The 27277-nt window shown below is 40.6% G+C and overlaps 1 protein-coding gene across 8 annotated transcripts in view; it reads right to left on the bottom strand.

Moving 5' to 3' along the window:
- Nucleotides 1–27277, bottom strand: part of NTRK3 (neurotrophic receptor tyrosine kinase 3) — a 1162015-nt gene that overhangs the window by 746343 nt on the left and 388395 nt on the right. For all 8 annotated transcript variants that reach the window (XM_069766240.1, XM_069766242.1, XM_069766243.1 and 5 more), the window contains one exon: nucleotides 23583–23654. In XM_069766240.1, coding sequence (XP_069622341.1) covers nucleotides 23583–23654 — 72 coding nt within the window. The remainder of the gene's footprint in view (nucleotides 1–23582; nucleotides 23655–27277) is intronic.

Raw genomic sequence — 27277 nt, 5'->3', positions numbered from 1 at the left:
ACTCACTCCAAAATTTTGTGGAAAGCCTTCCCAGAAAAGTGGAATCTCTTGTGGCTGCAAAGTGGAAATTGATTTTAAAATAATAACTGAATTCAGAATGGAATGCCCAAAAAAACTCTTGTAGGTGCAATGTGTATAAAACTAATTCTTTTGACCATTTAATGAATTTACTAGAATTGAATATGCATACAATTCAGTTGTATTAAGAGTTGAGACTGCAAAAGATGTAAGTGCCACTATTGTACCAAGCAGTATAAACTGCCAGGTGGGGGGAACTCAGTGTCAAATCCTAAATGAGGTTTCCTGACATTATCCTTCCTAAATATTGCCTTAAACTTGTTAACTTTTATATTGTAATGTAAAAAATAAAAACTCTCTTTGGAGCCATTATTTTCTGTTCTAACAGCGGTCTGAGCAATTAGTGTGGAGCAGGAAGTGCTCATCTAGTAATTGTGATTGCACAGCTGGGGTCCAGAGACTTGTAAAGAAAGAAGAACATTAAAAGCTGACAGAAATAGAAATCTCTTTTCAATGTGACATTATCCTAACCTGGTGCAAGCCTGATCATAACAAGAAAATTGGCCATATCTAGGCTGCCACATTGTGTGTCTGCATGGTGACTTCCCATAGCAAAGTATCATGGGAGATGTAGTTTTGCCAACAACAGTTAAAAGTGGAATAAGCCCTAGGTTCAAAGTCAAGGATGACGTAATGATTGATATTGAGGTCTGTTTAAAGGATTTCTTCCTCTTTTATTGTAGAGTTGTTCTAGAATCCATAATGAGTAAGTAGCAATTTGTGGTTAGTAATGGACACTCTCTGGCTGGGGCAATTTAGGAGCTTTGGGGTTGGCGCTATATGGAGGTTTTGTCTCTGACACTAAATCACATTTGCATCTGCTCCTCTTCTGTGGGCACTGTGGTCAGTGTAGTTGTAGAGTTCTTACTTCTGTATTATAGTTCAAGTCTAGGCATCAAAGTGATACTAGGATTTTGTGTACATTGCACGAGTGAGGTCCAAGAGCTTTTGATATGTGTATATACCCTCTACAGAAGATACAATAGAATGGCCACCTCTCTCTTTGGTATCAGGCAGCAAAAGAAAAAAGCAGGATGCACTCACCAATCTTCAAAGTAGCAAATTTTATTGAGTCTTCACAATTAAAACTTCATGGCCGGGGGAGAAGAAAAGGAGCTCGTGCGAGCAGGGGAGACGACGGCCGTTTCGCGCGGTCCTTGCGCTTCAATGGGGATGCAGACCCGTTGAAGCGCAAGGACCGTGCGAAACGGCCGTCGTCTCCCCTGCTTGCACGAGCTCCTTTTCTTCTCCCCCGACCATGAAGTTTTAATTGTGAAGACTCAATAAAATGTGCTACTTTGAAGATTGGTGAGTGCATCCTGCTTTTTTCTTTTGCTACCTGGGACACATATGTTATTTCATGGTTTTGCACCCGATATCTTTTTCGCCATGGCTGTTGCTGACATGATATAGCTTTTTAGTACCGGCTTTCCTGAAGATTATGGATTTAGTTGGGGCAGTGCCGTCCATATGCTATTTTTTCTCTCTTTGGTATGAACATGCCTTTTTGTTTTCTACACAGACAGCAAGAGAAGACCCCAGCAGAGAACCTAATGACTTGAGCATCAACATTTATTATAAAGTAATATATCAACAAAGATATTGTACTTTTCTTAAATGACCAGGAACATGCGCAGAACTCAATCCAATTGAAAACCTGAGGTCAATTCTCAAAGTGCAAGTGAACAAAAAAAAGCAGATATTGTGATAAACTCCAAGCACTGATAAGTTAAGAATTGGTTACCATCAGCCAGGATTTAACTCATAAGTTGCTATCCATCATGACAGGGTGAAGGGCAGAAGTCTTTGCATAAATGTGATGTACTTCAGCTACCATAGGAACATCCTACTAAAAGGTCTAAAAAAATGATGCAAGAAACTTTGTGAAAACCAAAAATAGGGTCAGTTTCAAAACTTTTTTAAACGGATCTGCCATATTGTGTTAGGGGAGACTTATAATGGAAAAATAGAAAACAATTTTTTTTATGAATCAGGGCCTGTCCACAGATAATAGTTGGTATTACAGCTTAGCTCCATTCAAGTTAATAGCTGTGAGACATAGTGGCAAACCCTGCATGTTCGAGCAGGTGACAGATTATAGGTAGCCAGGGACACATTCTAGTTTTGAGTAATATTAAAAAAAGACAGAATGCGCGCAAAGATCAGATGTTAAGCAGCAGCAAATATTCTAAATCTTATGCATCAAGTTTTCTCTGGTAGAAATAGAAATCTCCCGCATTTGGCTAGAGAAACCGATAGAGTAATAACCTACAGTCAATGGCCTAAGCATCCGAGCTACATGTGATAGCACGCAGTCACCAAAAACTGAATATTCAAACCTATAGAAATGACTATCACAAAAATAACGTAACACAAATAACCAATGTTCAATGTAGTATTTGTTACATGATTAAAACCAATTCAAAATAGTGAACATTGTCCGGTTAACAAAAATCAAATGGAGAGTATACGTAAGTATTGTTCATACATGGTAACAGTGCTCATATCAAGGGATCTACTAATGGCAAATATGCTGGGGAAGTAAGGCTGAGAGCCTCTTCAATTGTACATAAGTAACTTAAATAAAGTAGAGATGTATACATGCAAATTATTACAAAATAATGTAATTCATACGGAAACAGTCACATAGCTAACAAATATAGAGCCCCATACAAAAGATGCAAAGAGTACAAATATATATGTGCCACAGGTAACTAATAAATCACTACATATGGATCATGTTTGACACCAAATCCGGCACAGAAAGCACATGGGCAAGATAGTTGGAATATACAATAAATACCTGAGCTGCACATGGATCGGACTACCCCATGTATGCTTCCAATACAAGTTTCACCATTGCTTACTCAAGGGGTAACTCACAAACAGTTTTACGTATGTTTCCTCATAAATTATATTATTTTTAAAAATGTCTTGTCATGTGTTCATCTAATATTTATTAAAAATAACTTATGTACCATTGAGGAAGTTCTGGACTACTTCAGTATCCTCACCATATTTACCATGAGTAGAGCCCTTGAGATGAGCATTATCAAGGTATGAACAATAACTATATATTGTTCCCCTTATATTCTTGCTTGCATGACGGTTCTCTATATTTTTAATAGATTTCAATCATCATCAACTAATACTACTATAAAAAAATGATTATTTGTATTACATTTTGTTAGTTTTAGTCACTTATATAGCTTCTTTTGAAGCTAATGGAGCACTGTCAGTAGGACAACATACATGGCTAATCTCCACAACATAAATCAGTTCCCCCAAAAAATATAAATATTTCGTACAAATTTAAACGGTTAAATGATTATAAAAAAGAGAAAATTGGGATCATCTTTCATTCCCAAAATTTTGTTGGAAGAATATTGAGCTGGATTTTCTTTATTCTGCAGTATATGGATAAATTGTGCTCTTAACCATAAAGTGTTCAAGGTTATCATATTTCAAGGTCATTTGCAGAATGACTGACAGCCATGTCTTTCTTATCTAAAAAATCTCAAGACACTGTTTTCCCAAGTGATGTCATCTAATTATCGATGAAGGATGAAAGCTGGGACCTCAATGACCTGGTGAGCTGAGATGGTTGAGCTGAGATAATGTGAACAATAGTCATTCGTTATCTTCAAAATACCTTAAGCAAACAAAAGCTCCACTGTTCAATTCAATTGTGCCCTACATGCACTAAGGAAATTACAAAAACGTAGAATACAATGTCATATAATTAACTACAAAAGCCATTATTACTGTCTATTAATCACCACAGGGACTGATTTTTTATCATGTTTCTTCGATAATATCACCTTATGGCATTTTGTGAAAGCTACTTCACAAGGGCAATTATTTTTATGATTTTATTTATGATTTACTGGTGTGACCTTCGCTACCTTACCTCAAGGCTTGACACATCGAGAGATGTCCAGCATTAAAGGGAATGTGTCATCTGAAAACAACCTATTATTCAACTAAGCTTTTTATGTTAACAATGTTTTAAAGAAAATATCAAATCCTATAAATCTATCAAATTTCACACCACAGGGGCTTTATTATACTTTAACTTTCTGTTGCTATAGGAAAACCAAATACCAAATATACATTACTAACAATGAATGGACTCCGACCCTATGTTCTGTATCGAATGAGCATGTGCAAAGGTCACTGTAAAAGAAGAGGTCAGCAGGGTCAGCTGTGACATCACATATTGTGATTGGTGAATTCTGTGTTATTAGCGGTGTGGATAGAAGTGCTGTCAGTCATGGAAATCCTGACTCTGATGATAAGGAAGCTGATGTAAACTTCCCTGAAACAAACAGTAAGTTAAGGTACTGTCACACTAGACGATATCGCTAGCGATCCGTGACGTTGCAGCGTCCTCGCTAGCGATATCGTCCAGTGTGACAGGCAGCAGCGATCAGGCCCCTGCTGGGAGATCGCTGGTCGGGGAAGAAAGTCCAGAACTTTATTTCGTCGCTGGACTCCCCGTAGACATCGCTGAATCGGCGTGTGTGACACCGATTCAGCGATGTCTTCACTGGTAACCAGGGTAAACATCGGGTTACTAAGCGCAGGGCTGCGCTTAGTAACCCGATGTTTACCCTGGTTACCAGCGTAAAAAAACAAACAGTACATACTTACATTCAGCTGTCTGTCCCTTGCCGTCTGGTTCCTGCACTGACTGCTGGCCGTAAAGTGAAAGCAGAGCACAGCCACAGCGGTGAGTCACCGCTGTGTGACTCACCGCTGTGCTGTGCTTTCACTTTCACTTTACGGCCAGCAGTCAGTGCAGGAACCAGACGGCAAGGGACAGACAGCTGAATGTAAGTATGTACTGTTTGTTTTTTTACGCTGGTAACCAGGGTAAACATCGTGTTACTAAGCGCGGCCCTGCGCTTAGTTACCCGATGTTTACCCTGGTTACCGGGGACCTCGGGATCGTTGGTCGCTGGAGAGCTGTCTGTGTGACAGCTCTCCAGCGACCAAACAGCGACGCTGCAGCGATCCGGATCGTTGTCGGTATCGCTGCAGCGTCGCTAAGTGTGACGGTACCTTTAGAGTATAAATTGCCCTAGTGGACAGTGTGAAAATTGCAAGTTTACTAATTTTGTTTATTTAACTCCGGCAGAGACGTATCTCTGACACCCCGGAGTTCAGGTGCGTTGTGCCTGATAGGTGCAGGTTAAAAAAGTGCCTATAAATCTAATTACCTCAATTTCTAGGCTCTAAAAGTAATCCGGTGACGGATTCCGTTTTTTTTAATTGAGCATGCTCTGATTTATTTAGCCAGATCTGCTAGTCAGATCCGTCAAAAAAACAAATCCTTCGAATCAGTTTTTCACAATCTGCGACGGATCCATCGATCCAACGGATTGTGACTGATGGCAAAAAACTGATGTGTGAAAGGGGTCTTAGAGGCCATTTCTAAGAAAATGCTCTTTTTTGTAAGAAAACCCTCTAATTCTATGAAATATCCAAAACGTTTGCATTATTCATTCATAAAACAAGCAAAACAAAGAATTGTGATGACAAAAAGAATCTTGAAAAGTGAGAAGCTTCAGACGCAATGAGCCTGAGAGACCATGGAGGGGAGGTCACACCTGCTCTCCGCAAGGACAGTGTTAAAATTGAGTGGTGGAGTTTCAAGTAGTACCTAAAGATAGGATGGTACTGGCAGGGGTGGGATCTCGTGCCATCTTGGAGAGGAGGGGAAACAAAAATGTGTGAGCTGTGCCTGTCAGGCCTATTGCGCCTGACACAGGGTTAATATACATTGTGACATGGAAAGAAAATATTAGAATTTATTTTCTCAATACTTCATGAAGCATTTTTGCTAATGACACTTTTCATTAACCCCTTCACCCCAAAGCCTGTTTTCACCTAAGTGACAGGGCCAATTTTTACAATTCTGACCACTGTCAATTTATGTGGTCATAACTCTGAAACGCTTCAACGGATCCTGGTGATTCTGACATCGTTTTCTCGTGACATATTGTACTTCATGATAGTGGTAAAACTTCTTCGATATGACTTGCATTTATTTGTGAAAAAAACAAAAATTTGTCGGAAATTATGAAAATTTAGCAATTTTCAAACTTTTAGTTTTTATGCCCTTAAATTAGAGAGGTATATATCACATAATATAGTTAATAAACAACATTTCCCACATATCTGCTTTACATCAGCACAATTTTGGAAACATAATTTTTTTTTGTTAGGGAGTTATAAGGGTTAAAAGTTGACCAGCGATTTCTCATTTTTGCAACAAAATGCCCAAAAGTGACACCATTCTAAAAACTGCACCCCTCAAGGTACTCAAAACCACATTCAAAAAGTTTATTATACCTACAGGTGCTTCACAGGAATTTTTTGAATGTTTAAAAAAAATTGAACATTTAACTTTTTTTTCACAAAATTTTTACTTCAGGTCCAATTTGTTTCATTTTACCAAGGGTAACAGGAGAAATTGGACCACAAACGTCGTTGTACAATTTGTCCTGAGTACGCTGATACCCCATATGTGGGGGTAAAGGAAGGGAAGGAGCGCCATTTGACTTTTCAATGCAAGATTTGCTGGAATTGAGATCGGAGCCCATGTCACGATTGGAGAGCCCCTGACGTGCCTAAACAGTGGAAACCCCCACAAGTGACACCACTTTGGAAAGTAGACCCTCTAAGGAACTAATCTAGATGTGTGGTGAGCACTTTGAACATCCAAGTGCTTCACGGAAGTTTATAATGTAGAGCTGTAAAAAAATTTCATATTAATTTTCACAAAAAATGATCTTTTTGCCCCAAATTTTTTATTTTCCCAAGGGTAACAGGATAAATTGGACCGCAAAAGTTGTTGTGCAATTTTTCCTGAGTACTCTGATACTTCATATATGGGGATAAACCACTGTTTGAGCGCATGGCAGAGCTCGGAAGGGAAGGAGCGCCATTTGACACCATGTTTGGTGTCTATGAACTCATAATGACCTGGAAAATTATGATGGCATGTCAGTTTTAGCATTTAATGAACCTAGCAAAAAAGCCAAAAAAAAACAAGAGTGGGATTGCATTATATTTGCAATTTCATCGCACTTGGAATTTTTTTCCCTTTTTCTGTTACACAACATGGTAAAACCAATGGTATTGTTCAAAAGTACAACTCATCCCGCAAAAAAAAAGCCCTCACATGGCCATATTGATGGAAAAATAAAAAAGTTACGGATCTGGAAAGAAGGGGAGAGAAAAATGAAAAAAACAAACAAAAAAAGCTCCGGTGGTTAAGGGGTTAAGTTAGGATTTGAAAAAATTAAGATACGAGTATTCTGCAGAAAGAACCCTATTCAGAATGACCTTTTTTGAACCTGTATCCTGTGAATTCCCTAAAGCCCACCAAGCATAAAATGACAACTTCTCCCAACTACAGCACACCATAGACACGTCCACTCGGATTGAATACATACAGGAGAATATATTGATTTCAGTGCCCTCTAGCATCAAAGGGATCGGTAGTAATAATACTGCAAATGCCCAATCCTTGTTCCTCGATGACATCTGCTCTTAAAGGTGAGTTGGTTGTCCTTTTATACATTAGATGTTTGCCAGATTCAGCCAAACATTTCAAATTAAATTAAATTTCTGCCAACAATCTACATAGTACAATACATCCTAAAATAAAATCTTTTGTGTAAACCCATAAAAATGGAAACGGTAAGAAATTAACCCCCCCAGCTTAAATGTAAATAGCGCAAACTGAAGCCCTTCAAAGAATTGAGCATCTAGGAAATGACAACTTGCAAAGTGAAGCTCTTTCCTCATTTCTTGTACCGTCTTGCAAATGTACAAATTCATTTTTGTGTCGGCTTTGACTATAATCCTGAAATTCCATTTCTCATCCCAAAGGGGACTGTTTATCCAATACAGGGAAATAAAAGATATACAATAGCAATACGTGCACCCAGACGCGGTTTCTAAAGAGCCACCGGACCGTAATTGAAAGTGTCAGCTTGTATCTCTCTTCTATTTGTCGTGTTTGTCAGATAATAGCATCTGACATATTATCCATCGTTCGTGACTGAGCTCCACTGAGGCATGGAGGAAGTTGTGAAGAGCTACGACAGCACGCACCAAAAATATCAGTCACAATCGCTTTCCTTCTTTCAACCGCATTTCTCCTTCTAATGATCGGACTGGGAGTGTTGTATGTGCCTTTCCTGCTCACTGATAAATAGCTCGAGGGAAGAAATGTGTAATAGACATGTGCCACCTACAATATAAGTCACTTGCCCATTGATTAAGATGCTATGACACCGGGCAGAGGCGTGATGCTCCGTGACATGCATGGAAATTTCCTTGCTTCTAGAACAAGAATAGCGAAGGTTGCATCATCAGGAAACAGACGAAGAAGGATTATTAAGAGACGTTCCCTCGGAGAGTGCAGATGTAGAATCTCACTACGTATTACATAGACACAAAGTAATTGCTGATCGGTTGTTATGGCAAAGAAATGAAAGGGAACAAAATGCTTCCTGTCTGTATGAGAGCCGAATTGTCATTCACCTGATCGCCGCTGATCCAGCTTCTTGAGAATGGGTCGTCCGCTAGTTATTAACGTGAATAGCAGCTAAGCTGCATTACCCAAAACATATTCAGGGTTGTGCTGTTCCAGCTCTATACACTGCCTGACTGTCGGGCTGCAAAGACTTGATCAGCGGTGATCAGCAGTGGTGCCGGCCGGGTGTTGGTCCACCACTCATCGGATTATCTAAGTAGTGGATGATAGGCCTTAGGGCTCATACTCACTTGTGTGAAATATGGCCGAGTCTCGCATGGTAACACCCGGCTCTGCCGCCGGCACTTTGGAGTAGAGCATGCAGCTCCATGTATTGCTGTGCGGCCGCACGCTCCGCTCTGGAGTGCCGGCGGCAGAGCCGGGTTTTAACATGCGACACTCGGCCGTATTTCACGCAAGTGAGTATGAGCCCTTAAAAATCTGCTCTGATTGCTGAAGGATGCCAAGCATTATCTAACGACCAGTAGAAGTCCATTAAAACGCCTGGCCATCTGCATAATGCACTGACAGGCATGGTTTGCCATTGTGAGCTCACTCTTAAGGTACCGTCACACTAGACGATATCGCTAGCGATCCGTGACGTTGCAGCGTCCTCGCTAGCGATATCGTCCAGTGTGACAGGCAGCAGCGATCAGGCCCCTGCTGTGCTGTCGCTGGTCGGGGAAGAAAGTCCAGAACTTTATTTGGTCGCTGGACTCCCCGCAGACATCGCTGAATCGGCGTGTGTGACACCGATTCAGCGATGTCTTCACTGGTAACCAGGGTAAACATCGGGTAACTAAGCGCAGGGCCGCACTTAGTAACCCAATGTTTACCCTGGTTACCATCCTAAAAGTAAAAAAAACAAACAGTACATACTTACCTACAGCCGTCTGTCCTCCAGCGCTGTGCTCTGCACTCCTCCTGAACTGGCTGTGAGCGTCGGTCAGCCGGAAAGCAGAGCGGTGACGTCACCGCTCTGCTTTCCGGCCGCTGTGCTCACACAGCCAGTGTTACAGTTTCATCAAAGTGGATGAGATTTACAGAAAGCTCTTGTCCAGTGTGCATTTTTTGCTCTGCAAAAGTTAACTCTGTGTACCCTGCGTTATATATGATCATTTTCACCATAGAAATATAATACATGCAGAAAATCTGCAGGTAATAAACATATATGTGCTTTTAGTGAGTTTCTACTGCAGAAAGGCGGTAAGAACGCATGTAATCCGCACATAACTATAGCAATAAGGTTTTGTCAAAGCCAAATACCAGGAAGTATCAAACACAAAGCAGCTTAATGTAAAACATGATACAACACAACATAAAAAGGCAATAAAAATGAATGGAAAAACACGCACTCAAAAACACAATGAAAAAACACAACCTAATTTTCCTAAAAAGTACAGAAATGGTGAAGAAAATCTGCAACATCAAAAACTCACCAAATAATCGATTCAACTGAACCTAGTAGAGCACCTTTCTGTTATGGCTCACATAAGAGGGTGTCACAACCCAATTTCCAACTGGTGCATGATCTTACTAATGCTGTATTCTCACACATATATATTTCATGCTGATGTTTTATTTGTATTTTCACAGATTATATTAAAAATTCAGGGACTTCTTTGTTTTTGATCCAATTTCCAGATCAAGGTTGCCTATTCAAGTGAATGACCCTTGAGAAAAACAAATAACACTGAGATGCCATCCATGTGTCATCTGAATGCTCTTTTTACCATTTAGTGAGTAAGGGAAGTTGAAACTTTGATTGCTAGAAAAATGTATGCCAATCGTCCAGAAATTCTAGGACAGTCTAAAAACATAGGGCTCTTTTTATCTCCTGTCCATAAAAAATGTAAGGCATCCATTTTTTTTCTAACTGAATAAACGTATATAGATTATTATGACTGTAATTAATGTCATTTTAAGGTTCACAGTGAATGCAGCTAATAACTGATTATCAGAATTCTGGTCTGCAGACATGGATCACTGATAATTGTAATGATTTATTATTGCTTTTCCAATGTGTCCATAAAAATATTGTCTCTCCGTGATTTTTTCATAAGCCGTTCAGAAAGAATAAAGAGTCAAGTTGGCAATCCTGTGCCACAGTGAAGGGAAAAATTAACACAAACCAAAAATTAGGCCCAGAATACTGATGAAAAACATTTTTTTTCTTGTGAAAAAACAGTCATCTGAATGCTTGCTGCTATGTACCAATAATTCTAGAGTATCCATAATTAGATTTTTTGCTAATCGATTCCCTATGATATTTAAAAGCTTTTACATTTGCCAGTAAACATAAACTACTGTGCTATTTTTATTTAGTACCTATTATACTGATATAGGGACAAATACCAAAGATACGTTTGCAAAGACCACGTAGGTTATACAATGTTTGACTTTAGTGGCATCGAGGGCTAATGGCACAGTTTTAATCTATTACCTCTGTGCCAGGCAGGATGTCTGGTGAAAGCACCACTCCAGCAGGTTTTTTATGGCAGCGCTGGAGTGGTGTCACTAATATAAGGTTGCTGCACTTGGTCTCATACTCACCAGCTGCCATTTTCATATCATTGCTCTGGTTGACTTCTGCAGGTTGTGACCTGCCGGATCTCTCCAGTTTTTGCTGCGCGATCCCGAAAATACAACTCCGAGAAGCATAATGAGGCCAGAACGAGGCTCCCATAGACTTACATTGGGAGCTTGTGACTGTTACCTCTGACTTCCGGTCAGTCAGAAGTTGAGGTCACAAGATGAAGGCGGCACTGGAAAGAGCTGAAGACAGTAGCTGATAACTATAATACTAGGGTTAGGGACTTAAATGTTAGTTGCACCACTTCAGCACTGCAGTAACAAAACACTGGCATGGTGGTGTCACAAATGTTTTGAACCCTGAAGGGATCTGTGGTGCACCAGGATCAGAAGATCACAGAGATTAGCTGATTATGTATGTAAGGGTTTAAGAGTTCCTGGTTTGGGTCTGCTGAGATTCCATTTGGCTTTGGTCTCAGCTGTTGCTCATTGGTCACACTCCACCTTCATTATCTAAACTCACTTCTGGCTTCCTCCCATGCCAGCAATAGAGTTTCTATCCTGAGCCTGACTTCTCTGGAGAAGGTGTTCATAGGAGAAGGTGTTGTGTCCTCCTGTGAGGCCGTGAAATTTAGCATTTTGTTTTTTGTGTGTTTTGCCCTGCTTATCTCCTTCCTTGTGTTTTCTTGTGGTAAAAGTAAGATCAGTGTTTTACCGCCCATCTCATTAGCTAAGGCAAAGCTCAAGGGTAGTCAGGGCCAAGCAAGCAACTGCGTATGGGGAGGTAGGACCCATTTAGGGTGATAGGGAGCACAGGGTTCAGCACTAGGTGAGTGTTGAGGGGGCACCATCTCCATATCGTGAAGGATTTCCTTTTCATTTTTCCCCTCTCCCTTTGCGCGGCTCACCGGGCATCTCCCTGCCCTGGTGTGACAGGTGCTTGTAGCTGTGCATCTATGTGCTTTCTACAGTATAAAAAGAGTAAAATTGATAGGAACCATGAGGTAATTTTCTAATCCAGATTACAAAATGGTAAGAATAGATAAGATAAGAGAAAAATGGTGAGAAAAATGGTGTCTGAAAAATATCTACCTTTTGTTACCGAAAGGTTCAGTCGGGGTTATACTTGCAAAGACACGGTTTCATAGGAATCATTATACTAGAGAATCAGTCTAGAAACTGAGACTGCTTTCAAACACACTTAAAGGAAATTAATGGTTTTATTTGCAGCTACTAATATAAAATAATAAAAAAACATTTGGCACATCACAGCAGGTAACAATGGGGGGTTTGTAAATGGAGATACAAAGTACTTCCCTTCACCCCTGCAGGGAGATGACGTGAGGTGTAGAATGAAAAATTAGCTTTTACTCTTTTTTTTTTCTTTTAAAAGCTCCAGTTCTGTACGAAATGATCTGCCGCCTATTTGAGGATATTTATTTGTCATTCACTTCCAGTGAAGCCAACGAAGGCTGTCAGAACTTCAGAAAGGTGACTTTATACAGAACATTTTAAGATCTGTGTCACCAGCGTAATGGGAAGACAGCAACGCAGGAGAGGGCCCAGGGGTTTTCTGCTTTCTGAAGTCTGTTCAGGTGACAGACTTTACAGCAAGAACTTTTACCGTGATACATTGATCACTATATCTTGTACAGCTAAATGCTGTTGGCTACACCGAGTTTACAAATTTATATAGATCTCTACAAAACTCCAAGATCGGAGCCATGGTAGAGTTATTACTAGTGCACTTTAGGTAGTTTGTAACTTGCAATCTTAGAAGCTTCTTTCAGGTCAAGATATATCTCGCCTCATGTCCACGTTCGATGGTTGTATATATGGTATATTGGTCTCATATTACATGAGTCTATTAAACAGAGTCGGACTGCGCTATTAGTACTAAGGGCCCATGTGCCATGCACACAGAAAATAATAATAATATGGTCATTGTGCACACAGGGCAATGTGCTGCAGAGAGCAATGAGTTATTTTAAAAAATATGGCAATTGGTGTACTGTTCCACTGGCTATTTATCGGGAATGCGCATTCTTGGGAACACGTCGTTTTCGATAATCGGATAGTGTAAATGCGCCCTTATACATTCTTGTATTTAATTGAGTGGCAGTTACTTATAAAACACGTTCAATACTATGTTATGGGAGGCTAGTAAAATTGTGGCGATAATTAGAGAGGACGTAGGTCTATGGCAAAAGATTTTAAAACAGGTCACTTTTAGCTGCTGCTTGAAAACAACCACAATATTTAGCAATATCTTGCTAACATTGCCAAAAAATAAAATTTCCCATGCAAACAAACGGAGCAATGAAGTTCTGATTTGAAATAATCTCTGTACATCACATAATTTGAACAGGATGTTGTCTTAAAGGTAACCTGTTGTGTAAAATAGCACGATTAACGTGCAGATTTGGCGTTAGTCTGCAAGAGAATAGCAATCTGAAAGCCCCACTGCTGGGTGGAAAATAACTTTATTCCCTCTGGCAGCAGTCATAGGAGTGGCCCTGGAACAGTTTCAGTCACTAGTCAGTGTAAAGGGAGCTGCGGCTGTAACCGCACCCCTTGCACTAATTGCCGGCTCTAATGCGAATCCTACTGTCAGTAAGTTCCGGGTCACGGTTACAGTCACTACCCCCTATATGCACAAACAGTAACTGAAATCATGCCGGGGTCACTCCTATGACTGGAGGCCAAATGTTGGTGGTGGAACAAAGTTTGTTTCCTCCTGGCAGTGGGGCTCTCGGTGCTGGCATTGTATTATGTCAGAGTGTTATTAACCTGCAGATTTACCTCATATCTGTAGGCTAATAGTGTCCTGGTCGGCCTCCACTGAGCAGAATGGCGGACAACAATCATGATGGTCTCGCCGGCCGAGGACTGTTTTCAGCAGAATAAAAAGGGGAACGTTTTGGAAGAGATGCAGGATAGGACTGTCTCAGTAAGAAAAGTCCAGGCCTAAGGTGCAACAGGTAAAATAACTCAGTTTTACTGAAGCAGTTGATGATGATAATTACAGTTCTCCAAAGTTATTCATTACACTGAGCCAACAGCATCTCATGATGTGATGAACCCAGCTCTTTTCTAGCAATGTGTAGCAGCTCTTCTCACTCCGCTGCATATAGCACTATACGTGCACTAGATGGTGCTCGGAAGTTAGATGTTCATCTTACCTATATCCACCAAAAACTGCGGCACACAAAAATAGCAATTGGGAAGTCAAGTATTCATGATATCCTTCTGTTGCAGGAGTCTCTCACATGGATCCTGGACTTACCAATTCACAGATTTACCTTGATAAAGGCCCGAATGACCAAAACGTTGGCTTGTTTTCCTGTGTACACATGAATCTTTTTTAAATAAACCTCATATACTCATTTGACTTGCTATTTTTGTGTGCTGAAGAGTTTTTTTGGATAAGGATTGTATCAAGAAATCCCTCATCTGATCACTAACTGACATTGTCTGGCAGTTGGGCACTCCTTAAACAGCGCAGGACACTACGTCCCATGCGGAAAGACAGATTTCGCTGGAGTCCTGACAGCGACCAGAAGCAAAGGCACTGGCTGGCCTCCTTAATCTCCAGCACAACCCAGTCCCAGGGATGCAGGGAGGCTTTTCCTTGGCTCGGTAGTTCTCCTTTGAAGGCTACTGCTCACTAGACTTCACAATAGCCCTTACACTAATTACATGTGTGTGTAAAAATCTGTGACTTGTTTTGCACTTTTCTTTGAAGCTGCTGCCTGCTGGATTATGTACTGAATTAGATTTAGGGTATGTGCACACGTTCAGGTTTTTTTGCAGGTTTTTTTTGCGTTTTTTTGCAATAAAAACGCATTACAAACTGCACACTTATGCATCCTATCATTTAGAATGCATTCTGCAATTTTTGTGCACATGATGCGTTTTTTTCCACACAAAAAAAATGCATTGCGGTAAAAAAAAGCTGCATGTTCATTAATTTTGCGGATTTTTCGCGTTTTTCCCGCTATTCTATGCATTGGGAAAAAACGCAAAAAAAACGCAAAAAAAAACGCATGCGGATTTCTAGCAGAAATGTCCAGGTTTTGTCAGGAAATTTCTGCTAGAAAATCCTGATGTGTGCACATAACCCAATACTGTATTTTTGTATCTTTCGAGCAACAGATTTATATATATATATAAAAAAAAAAAGCTTCTGGCATTTCCCACCGTCAAAGTTCACCGACATTTGTGATGCCTGACTTTTCAGGGTACCACACTAACATTATTTTACAAGATAGGTTCCTTTTAATAATTAAATCTTACTCCATAGTTCCACTAGGTGCTGCTAGGTGGCTCTCGCTGCTTGTTATTCAGCTCTATAAATGAGACGGATACAGGAAGAAGGCAGAGATTTGTCTCTTGGCTCTTGCTCTCCCGTATTTCAAACTGCAAACAGTCATGATAAAAAGACCAGTTTTCAGCTTTAGGCAGACAAGCTATTGGGCAATGGTAGGAACTGTGCATGCTGGGAAGTGAGGGATACAAAATTCCAACACATGTAGTGATGGCAAAATGCTGATGAAGGGGAATAGTTTACCTAAAAATTGGATGACTAGTCAGGCATGTGCACCAAAGGCAATTAAATGAGGGAATGATAACAGCAAGAGCATGATTTTACTCTGGTTCTAAGTTTAATAACCTGGATAAGCAGGAAGAGTTTTCACTTTTCATCTATGTGCAATATGTACCATATTTTTCAGATTATAACATGCTCCAGATTATAAAACGTACTCCAAATTTTGAGGAGAAAAGTAGGATTTTTTTTTATAAAATGGTGGCGTCTTCTTGCTTACTGGAGGTGGTAGCTGCGGTGAAGCAGGGTCCCAGGGTCGCTGCTGGAGGAGGCAAGAGTGGGGTCATGCTGCAGGCCACAGGATGGGATGAGGAGTTGTTCCGATGTGTGGCGAGCTGCTGCGGGTGTCAGGTTATGCTGCTGGTGACCGTGCTGGTGTCCGGTGCTGCTTGTGTCCAGCTCTTCCGGGGGCCCGGCACTGCTGCCGGTGTCTCCAGCGCTGCGGGGGGCTCTGTCGACATTTTGTGAAAGGCCAGAGCCCCCCGCAGTTCCATGGTTTCCTGTGCAGTGAACTCCTGGAAAATTGCTGCCAGGGGCAGCACATGCGCAGATCGAGATCTCGGCACCAAGATCTTGGGAGATGAGATCTCAGCCGATGCAATGCCGGACACCCCCACAGCACCGCCGGGCACCCCGCTGCGCCGGGCACCTGCAGCACCACCGGACACCCCCTCATCCCAGCCTGTGGCTTCAGCAACTGTATCGGTAAGGTATATCCGCATTATAAGAGGCACCCCCATTTTCCCCCCAAATTTGGGGGAAAAAAGTGCATCTTATAATCCGAAAAATTTGGTAAGTACATGAAAAAAATGAAGAAAAGATATCTTTCACTGCCGTCAAGCTGCACCCCTGGTAGTGTACTTAGGCATCAAATTCAGTCTTGTAATAAGCTTTATAAAGACTTGCAAAATGCTGAATTGCCTTAAAACTATCATCTGCCCTAAATAACAGCAATTTAAAACCAGAAATTAAACTAGATTTATTTTGCCAGTAAAGTTTATGAACCTCTGAAATCTGATATCCAATTCAATTAAATGGCTGTGCCCGTTCACGAGGACATGTTTATAAATGTTTAAATTGTAATTCTCTATGTTCAATCTTTAGACTTTTTAGAAGAAAAAAATCAATGTGTGGCCATATAAAGCGCAACATAATAGGGAACACTTAGATTAGAAGAAATTGTGTATTAGTTACATTTACGAAAGCTGCGCTCAATCCTTGGTTTACAAGCGGCGCGGGGCAGAACGTGGAGCACATGGCTACACATGGAGAACGTCCATTCGCCTCACCAGGAAGAAGCACCCGACTGGCTCCAAATCACTGCTGTCCATTTGTTTCCATGTGCTCCAAATGGTTATAAAACTATATGGAATAAAGGATTCATCTTGTTATTAACCAGCATATGACACCATACTTCTGTCTTTGAAAAGTGTCTGTGTAGCTGGAACTGTTTCCTTTATGTGGTTGAGCACAATGCTGTATAAGGTGAGCTGAAAAAGCAAAAAAGGTAAATTTCAGCCCCTTAGATAAAATTCTAATGTTCTATTTAGACAATTATAAATAATTTCATGGCACTGAAAGGCCAAAAATCAACAGAAATGAGAGAAAGGCGACGTGTTTCGATCGCAGACTGCAATCTTAATCGGAGCTGATGGATATAATGGTACACGTTCACATAGTTACTTACCATCTATCTGTATTTATTTCCTTACCTTGGTCATCCTCTGTCATTATATCTAATGTTTTTTTATTTTGGGTGCATACAATTGTGTATATTTTCTTTTTGCCTTTTGGGCCCACTAATAAGCACTTTAAATAATGCTTGTGCAATTTGTAATTTATTTGAGTCATATATTATCTACTAGATGGTAGCCCGATTCTAACGCATCGGGTATTCTAGAATATGTATGTAGTTTTTTGTATGAAAATTTTAGAATAATACATTGACTACACAGGATTCGGCCAACCGCGACCAATTAGCGAAGCGTGGTTCAAATCCCGCGCCAATTCGCGGCCGGACTGCGCCTGTTGCTGATTGTTCACGGCCGGACACGTAGTATATAACAGCCCATGTAGTAAATAGCACAGCCACGTAGTACATAGCACAGCCACGTAGTACATAGCACAGCCACGTAGTATATAGCACAGCCCACGAAGTATATAGCACAGCCCACGGAGTATATAGCACAGCCACATAGTATATAGCACAGCCCACAGAGTGTATAACAGCCCACATAGCATATAACACAGCCACGTAGCATAAAACAGCCCACGCACGCGGTATATTACACAGCTCACGTAGTTTATAACACAGTCCACGTAATATATAACAGCCCACGTAGTGTATAACACAGCTCACGCAGTATATAGCACAGCCCACGTAGTATATAGCACAGCCCACGTAATATATAACAGTCCATGTAGTGTATAACACAGCCACATAGTATATAGCTAGACCACGTAGCATATTGCACACCCACATAGTGTATTGCACAGCCACACATTATATTACACAGCCCACGTAGTATATTGCACAGCCCTCATAGTATATAGCAATATGGGCATCATATCCCTGTTAAAAAAAGAATTAAAATAAAAAATAGTGATATATTCACATTCTTTCGGCCCCTCTGATCCAGAACAGGCCTTTCCCGCTTCTCGTGACGCCCCGGTGACCGCTCCATGCATTGCGGTCTCGCGAGATGATGACGTAGCGGTCTCGCGTGAGTATATAAGTATGTTTTATTTTTTTAATTTTTAACATTAGATCTTTTTAGTATTATGCATCAATAGTAAAAAGTTGGTCACACAGGGTAAATAGCAGCATTAACGGAGTGCGTTACACCACGGCATAACGCAGTCCGTTAACGCTGCCAATAACCCTGTGTGAGCGCTGACTGGAGGGGAGTATGGAGCGGGCACTAACTGCGGGGAGGAAGGAGCGGCCATTTTGCCACCGGACTGTGCCTGTCGCTGGCGGCCGCGATTTCCAGGACAGACAGACAGACGGAAGTGACCCTTAGACAATTATATAGTAGATAATGTATTTATAATGTGCACACATTATGCTCTATCATAGTCATTCTGACATTTGGAGACCGTGATATTTAAGTACCCCTACTTACACGCTGCATGAGGTTCATTTTACCCTTTTTCTGTTTTTTTTCACATTACTTTGTAATTGTATGTTTTAACCCCATTACCCCCAAGGGTGGTTTGCACGTTAATTACCAGGCCAATTTTTACAATTCTGACCACTGTCCTTTTATGAGGTTATAACTCTGGAACGCTTCAATGGATCCCGGGGATTCTGACACTGTTTTCTCGAGACATACTGTACTTCAATTTACTGGTAACATTTCTTTGATATTACCTGCATTTATTTGTGAAAAAAATGGAAATTTGGCGTAAATTTTGAAAATTTCAAAATTTTCCAACTTTGAATATTTATGCAATTAAATCACAGAGATATGTCACACAAAATACTTAATAATTGATTAATGATTTTGTTAACGATATCGTTGCAACGTCACGCTTTTTGTGACGTAGCAACGATATCGTTTAACGAAATTGTTATGTGTGACAGCGACCAACGATCAGGCCCCTGCTGGGAGATCGTTGGTCGCTGGGAATGATCAGGACCAGCGCAGGGCTGCGCTTAGTAACCCGATATTTACCCTGGTTACCATTGTAAAAGTTAAAAAAAAAAAAACAGTACATACTCACATTCCGATGTCTGTCATGTCCCCCGGCGTCCACAGGGTTAAAACTGCTTTCGGCAGGAGCGCTGCTAATGCACGCGCTGCTGCCGAGAGCTTTCCCTGCACTTTGTCAGCGCCGGCCAGCCGTAAAGCAGAGCACAGCGGTGACGTCACCGCTGCTTTACGGCCAGCGCTGACACAGTGCAGGGAAAGCTCTCGGCAGCAGCGCGTGCATAAGCAGCGCTCCTGCCAAAAGCAGTTTTAACCCTGTGGACGCCAGGGGACGTGACCAACATCAGAATGTGAGTATGTACTGTTTGTTTTTTTTAACTTTTACAATGGTAACCAGGGTAAATATTGGGTTACTAAGCGCGGCCCTGCGCTTAGTAACCCGATGTTTACCCTGGTTACCCGGGGACTTCGGCATCGTTGAAGACAGTTTCAACGATGCCGAAGTCTTTCCCCTGATCGTTGGTCACTGGAGAGAGCTCCCCAGTGACCACACAACGACTTACCAACGATCACGGCCAGGTCGTATCGCTGGTCGTGATCGTTGGTAAGTCATTTAGTGTAACGGTACCTTAACAGGAGAAAATGGACCGCAAAAGTTGTTGTACAATTTGTCCTGAGTACGCTGATATTCCTTATGTGGGAGTAAACCACTGTTTGGGCGTATGGTAGAGCTCGGAAGAGAAGGAGCACCGTTTGACTTTTCAATGCAAAATTGACAGGAATTGAGATGGGACGCCATGTTGCGTTTGGAGAGCCACTGATGTGCCTAAACATTGAAGTCCCCCACAAGTGACACAATTTTGGGAAGAAGACCCCCTAAGGAACTTATCTAGATGTGTGGTGAGCACTTTGACCCACCAAGTGCTTCACAGAAGTTTATAATGCAGAGCCATAAAAATAAAAAATCATATTTTTTCACAAAAATGATCTTTTCGCCCATATTTTTAATTTTATCAAGGGTAAGAGAAGAAATTGGACCCCAAAAGTTGTTGCACAATTTGTTCTGAGTACGCTGATACCCCATATGTGGGGGTAAACCACTGTTTGGACACATGGCAGAGCTCGGAAGGGAAGGAGCGCCATTTGGAATGCAGACTTAGATGGATTGGTCTGCAGGCGTCACGTTGCATTTGCAGAGCCCTTAATGTACCTAAACAGTAGAAACCCCCCACATGTGACCCCATATTGGAAACAAGACCCCCCAAGGAACTTATCTAGATATCTTGTGAGAACTTTGAACCCCCAAGTGTTTCATTACAGTTTATAACGCAGAGCCGTGAAAATAAAAAATCCTTTTTATTTTTTTCCACAAAAATTATTTTTAGTCCACAGTTTTGTATTTTCCCAAGGGTAACAGGAGAAATTGGACCCCAATTGTTGTTGTACAATGTGTCCTGAGTACGCTGATACCCCATATGTTGGGGTAAACCCCTGTTTGGGCGCACGAGAGAGCTCAGAAGGGAAGGAGCACTGTTTTACTTTTTCAACGCAGAATTGGCTGAAATTGAGATCGGATTCCATATGGTGTTTGGAGCGCCCCTGATGTGCCTAAACAGTGGAAACCCCCCAATTCTAACTGAAACCCTCATCTAAACACACTCCTAACCCTAATCCCAACTGTAACCCTAATCACACCCCTAACCCTGTCACACCCCCAACCCTAATCCCAACCCTATTCCCAACCGTAAATGTAATCTAAACACTAACCCTAACTTTAGCCCCAACCCTAACTGTAGCCTTAACCCTAGCCCTAACCCTAACCCTAGTCCTAACCCTAGCCCTAACCCTAGCCCTAATACTAATGGGAAAATGGAAATAAATACATTTTTTTATTTTTTTAATTGTTCCCTATCTAAGGGGGTGATGAAGAGGGTTTGATTTACTTTTATAGAGGGTTTTTTAGCGGATTTTTATGATTGGCAGCCGTCACACACTAAAAGACGCTTTTTATTGCAAAAAATATTTTTTGCGTTACCACATTTTGAGAGCTATAATTTTTCCATATTTAGGTCCACAGAGTTATCTGAGGTCTTGTTTTTTGCGGGACGAGTTGACATTTTTATTGGTAACATTTTTGGGCACGTGACATTTTTTGATCGCTTTTTATTCCGATTTTTGTGAGGCAGAATGACCAAAAACCAGCTATTCATTAATTTCTTTTGGGGGAGGCATTTATACCGTTTCGCGTTTGGTAAAATGGATAAAGCAGTTTTTGTCTTCGGGTCAGTACGATTACCTCATTTATATCATTTTTTTATGTTTTGGTGCTTTTATACGATAAAAACTATTTTATAGAAAAAATAATTATTTTAGCATTGCATTATTCTGAGGACTATAACTTTTTTATTTTTTCGCTGATGATGCTGTATTGCGACTCGATTTTTCAGGACAAGATTACGTTTTCAGCGGTACCATGGTTATTTATATCCATCTTTTTGATTGCGTGTTATTCCACTTTTTGTTTGGCGGTATGATAATAAACCATTGTTTTTTGCCTTTTTTTTTACGGTGTTCACTAAAGGTTAACTAGTGGGACAGTTTTATAGGTTGGGTCATTACGGACGCGGCGATACTAAATATGTGTACTTTTATTGTTTTTTTTATTTAAAGAAATGTATTTATGGGAACAATATATATATATTTTTTGGGGGGGGAATTTTTTTGAATTTTTTTACACATGTGAATATTTTTTTTTACACTATAACAGTGCCCCAGGGGGGGCATCATATTATAGTGTAAGATGGCTGATCTGACACTTTGCTGTGCACTGTGTCAGATCAGCGATCTGACGTGCACTCCTGGAAGCTTCCCGGCCCCTGCTCTGAGCAGACTTTGTGAAGCCACCTCCCTGCAGGACCCGGATGTGGCCCCGTGGCCATTTTGGATCCGGGCCTGCTGCAGGGAGGAAGGTAGGAGTCCCTCGGAGCAACGCGATCACGTCACCGGAACACTGCGATCATGTTTCATCACAGTGTGCTGGGGGTTAATGTGCCGGGGGTGGTCCGTGACCACTCCTGGCACATAGTGCCGGATGTCAGCTGCGATTATCAGCTGACACCCGACCGCGATCGGCCGTGCTCCCCCTGTGAGCACGGCCGATCGCTATGCCATACTATCCTGTCAGTGGTCATACGGGCCCACCCCACCTCGACGGGATAGTACGTCACATGTCAGAAAGGGGTTAATCATGTATCTACTAGATTATTATATTGTTCTTCGTACATCTGGCTGTGTATCATTCTTGTAGGCTCTAACTAAATATCTATCTATCTATCTCATATCTACAGACAAAAAAACGAAGGCAGCAAACCAGTTCAGAGTGAAAAAATTGGCTACATAACTGCCCAAAATGGCTACGTTTCAGCTCAGAATATCTCATATCTATCTATCTATCTATCTATCTATCTATCTATCTATCTATCTATCTATCTATCTCCATCTATCTTACCCATATATATCATGTCAGCTATATCATCCATAATAATTATATTCGGAGACATAGTAGTGCTTTCTACAGTTTTACACAATTTCTTTCTAAGTTCAGCACCGCCAGAATGGAAACTACACTCTGTAGTGACATAAATCCTTCAATATCTCAGCAGGTAAGAGAACAATCCATTTTTTCTTCTTGTATTTCAACTTTGAGTGATCATTTGTGGGGAAAAAAAGGAACTAGAAAAGTTAATGAAATTTTTATGTGTCCTGGGATAGGTAAACGGTCTGTTTGGCGCTTTGCAATGATGAGATAATCATTCGAGTTTTGATCACTTATTCAGGTGACAAAACTGGAAAACTTCATGAGCGGAAATTAAAAATAAAGACATTTTAGTTGTGTAGATCAACTGGAATATGAAAGAAGCAGCAGAAAAGAATCCAACTCCCTCAATGACCAGAGAGAACGATTTCTCACATGAAGTGAAAATAAGACGGAAAAATTGTTTTAAGGTTTTTTGTTATATACGTAACAAGGTTAACAAGGTGCAGAAAAATCCTAATCAAAACTCCTCACCCCTATACACAGCATGTGAGAAAAAATGTAACTATATAGCATCTTCCAGTAAGTAATTGTCCTACCAATGAGAAAATGAATACATTTACTTACATATAGCGCAAATGTGGATTTTTGGAAAACGCTCGTGGTTGTATAGTTCTCAGTCCAGAGTTCATGATTGTTCTGCAAGACAATTGAATTATATTATATTATCAGATATTACAATTTTGAAATCAAATCTGTAAATGCAAAATAAGAAAAAAAGCTTGTTAAAGGGAACCTGTCTGCACATTTTTACATATGGAAGTAGTGGAATGGCTGTATATGCTTTTGTACCTCAATAGAAATTATATCTTTATCGTGGCAGCTAATATGCCAGTCAGAAGAAATTTAGTATAGAAACCATTTACATGTCAGGTTGGAAGTGCATTAGGGTTGTGTCAATGCACTAGGAAGAAGCTGCCCATGTGCAATTATAGGTCCTGCAACTGGTCCCTGCACAGTCTAGAAAAGGCCCTAGCTGCATAGCTTAACATACCTCCTGGGACCTGGCTTCCTATAAGGCCGTCAAGGGATTTCTGAGGAACCAAAGGGGAGTCCACAACACAAATCCATCAAAGGTAGAAGAAAGCATGCAGGGAGATATGAAAACCCAGAGTGAGAAACTAGAACACATTCACAAAGGATAAACAGGACAAAATAAGACAAACAAAAAACAAACAAAATAAGTAAAACCTCCCAGACTCCCAGATTTGCAGGAGTAAAAATATTTTGGGCTTACCAGGTAAGGTAAACCCCTAGCTGAGGAACTGGAACTCTAATCACCAATTTTTAAGGAAATATAGCCAGCAAGTGAGTTAAGTGAAAGGTGAACATAGAAAAACCATGCCAAAATGTGATATGACAGAGCCGAAAGGGAAAATGGAACACAGTTTGAGAAAAGCTAACGAAGAAAGCCAAATCGAGACAAAAGAAACCATCAGTAATATAGTAATAACAGTAATAATAATAGTAATAACAATAATAATAATAAATTAATTAATATAGCAAATGCAGCATCAACACTAATCTCTTTATATTATTTAGCTGCCTGACCAAGCTATAGTAGGAGGAATGTGGCATGACTTGAAAATAAAGTTCCAAACCAAACTTTAAAGGGCTCCGTTAAATAAGTTATTCATCCAATGTAACCTCTGTTATACACAATATTACCATCGAGTGCCCAAATAGTAACGTAATTCAATGCAGAAACAAAACCGCAAACATTGCACCAGAGCAGAAGCAGAGCATTCAGATGTTGTCATTTTTAACCTAACGATGTGATGTGCTATGTTGTTATCATAGTGCAGTCTAGCCCTCACTTAGCAGTGTGCTATGCAAATGGCGCAATATAAAGAGTACCACCATGTGTCGGTGTAACAGGCCTAGCGAATTTGTCATTCGACAAGGTTTTGGTGAGTCTGCTTTCTATATTGTGTTTTTTTTTAGGCCAGATTATACCTGGGGATATTCTGACCTAGGCCAAACTATACCACAGGGTATACATTGGCCTAGGCAAGATTATACCCCTCCAGGTCAGAATATACACCAGGTGCTGTATATCAGATTTTTCAGGCTTTTCAGAACCATTATGTGATATACTCAATAACGGGGCCCCAGTCAGTGCACAGGGGCCCCAGGAAGCAAACTATGAGTCTTACAATCTGAAAAATGTGGTATATTCCTTGGCTTAACATATCCCAAGATGTATTACACAAGATGACCAGCTTTTAAAATAATTTGATTTTATAATACTCTATTGGTGGCTCAGTGGTTAGCATTGCAGCGCTGGAGTCCTGGGTTTAAATCCCACCAAGGACAACATCTGAAAGGAGTTTGTATGTTCTCTCCGTGTTTGGTGGGTTTCCTCCGGGCACTCCAGTTTCCTCCCACATTCCAAAGACATACTGATAGGGAATTTAGATTGTGCCCCATCGGGGACAGCGATGATAATGTGTGCAAACTGTAAAGTGCTGCGGAATATGTTAGCGCTATATAAAAATAAAAATTATTATCATTTATTATTATTGGATGATATTTACTTTATATGTGTCTATAAGTTGCCACCCAGTGGTTGATAAGTGAATTGCAAACTATTGTGTGTTTAGCTTGTCACATTATTTACTATTATTATTTATTATTATTATTATTATTATTATTTATTTATAAAGCACCATTAATTCTATGACAGACTGGTATATACATTAATACATTAATACTGCATATTGAATTTGTACCATGAGAAATTGCAGTTCTTTACAAAAATTGGTACAGAGGAGCAAATCTGTATCTAAATGAACATGGATTAAAATCTGTATTTATTTTTAAGTGTTGTAACGGATAAATTAAATACTATTCATTGTTACCTTAAGGTTGTGCTCAAATGAGAACTCAGTAAGTGCAGAGCGCGAGCTTTAATTCTAGATACTTTCCTCGTACAATCCATACAGCAGTTCCTATCATGTTCACTATCATTTGCAGCTTTGCTTTGAAGAAACAAGGTGTTGATTTTTGCCTTCAGCATCTTTGGTCTGTTTCTGCCTCTCCGGCTAGTACTCTGTTAGCCGCCACACGTGATGTCTCCCGCCATGAGCCATTGTAAACATGATTTGTGTTCAGGCTCAATTATGTAAAATGATACAACGCTGGCTCTTTAGCAAGCAGTTTTTTTGTCTAAAGTTGCAATCAGCACTGATTGGACCCTTTGATGTTCTTGTTAATGATTTTCTACTTTTTGTTACTGGAGATTTAACTTTATATTTGAGGTGAGAAGAGCATGTTTCCCTCGGTTGCCTACCCTCATATGGCAACTAAAGCATTTTACTTGGAGCATTGACTAAGTATTATTGCATAATGTTCATCTGCAATAAATCACTGGTGTTCCATGGAGACGCGCTGGATGCAACACAATCGCTCCTACATCTACATTTCTTAAGAATTTAAAGGGAACCTGACAGCTGGTTCCTGTAGCCCGTGTGTGCCAGACTGTGGCTTTATGATCACTGATTCATAATACCTGAGTGAGGAGAGACCCCCATCTCTAACAAGCCTAATATGTGAAACTCCAAAGCATTGCTGCGTTCCAATGAAAACATGGTATAATAGTCACCGGGGAGCGAGCCTCATTGTAGACTACTCAGACAGGTTCGTTCCCGGCAGTTTCCTCCCATCATCTCTACCTATACAAGCATAGAGGGAGAGGCCTGTCACTCCAGGGAAGTGGGCGATAAGAATCCAACGGGGGCCCATCAGCCCAAGTAGTATCTCATACAGCTCAGTCCTGGGTGGCTTTTAATCCCTTAACCCCAGAGCTTTTTTCGGTTTCATGATTCTGTTTTTCACCATCTTCCCAGAGCCATAACTTTTTTATTTTTCTGTCAAAATGGCCATGTGAGGGCTTGTTTTTTGTGGGATGAGTTGCACTTTTGAAAGACACCATTTGGTTTTATCAAGTCGTGTACTAGAAAATGGTAAAACATTTCCAAGTGCGGTGAAATTGCAAAAAAAAGTTCAATCCCACACTTGTTTTTTGTTAGGCTTTTTTAGTAGGTTCACTAAATGCTAAAAACTGACCTGCCATTGTGATTCTCCAGGTCATTACGAGTTCATAGACACCTAACATGTCTAGGTTATTTTTATGTAAGTGGTGAAAAAAAATTTCAAACTTTAAGAAAAAAAAATTGCGCCATTTCCGATACCCGTATCGTCTCTATTTTTCACTATTTTGGATTGAGTGAAAGCTTATTTTTTGCGTGCTGAGCAGACCC

This window comes from Ranitomeya imitator, chromosome 4, assembly GCF_032444005.1.
Source record: "Ranitomeya imitator isolate aRanImi1 chromosome 4, aRanImi1.pri, whole genome shotgun sequence".
Classification (NCBI taxonomy): domain Eukaryota; kingdom Metazoa; phylum Chordata; class Amphibia; order Anura; family Dendrobatidae; genus Ranitomeya; species Ranitomeya imitator.
The sequence above is the reverse complement of the archived record's forward strand: the minus strand, read 5'-3'. Positions and strand labels throughout refer to the sequence as shown.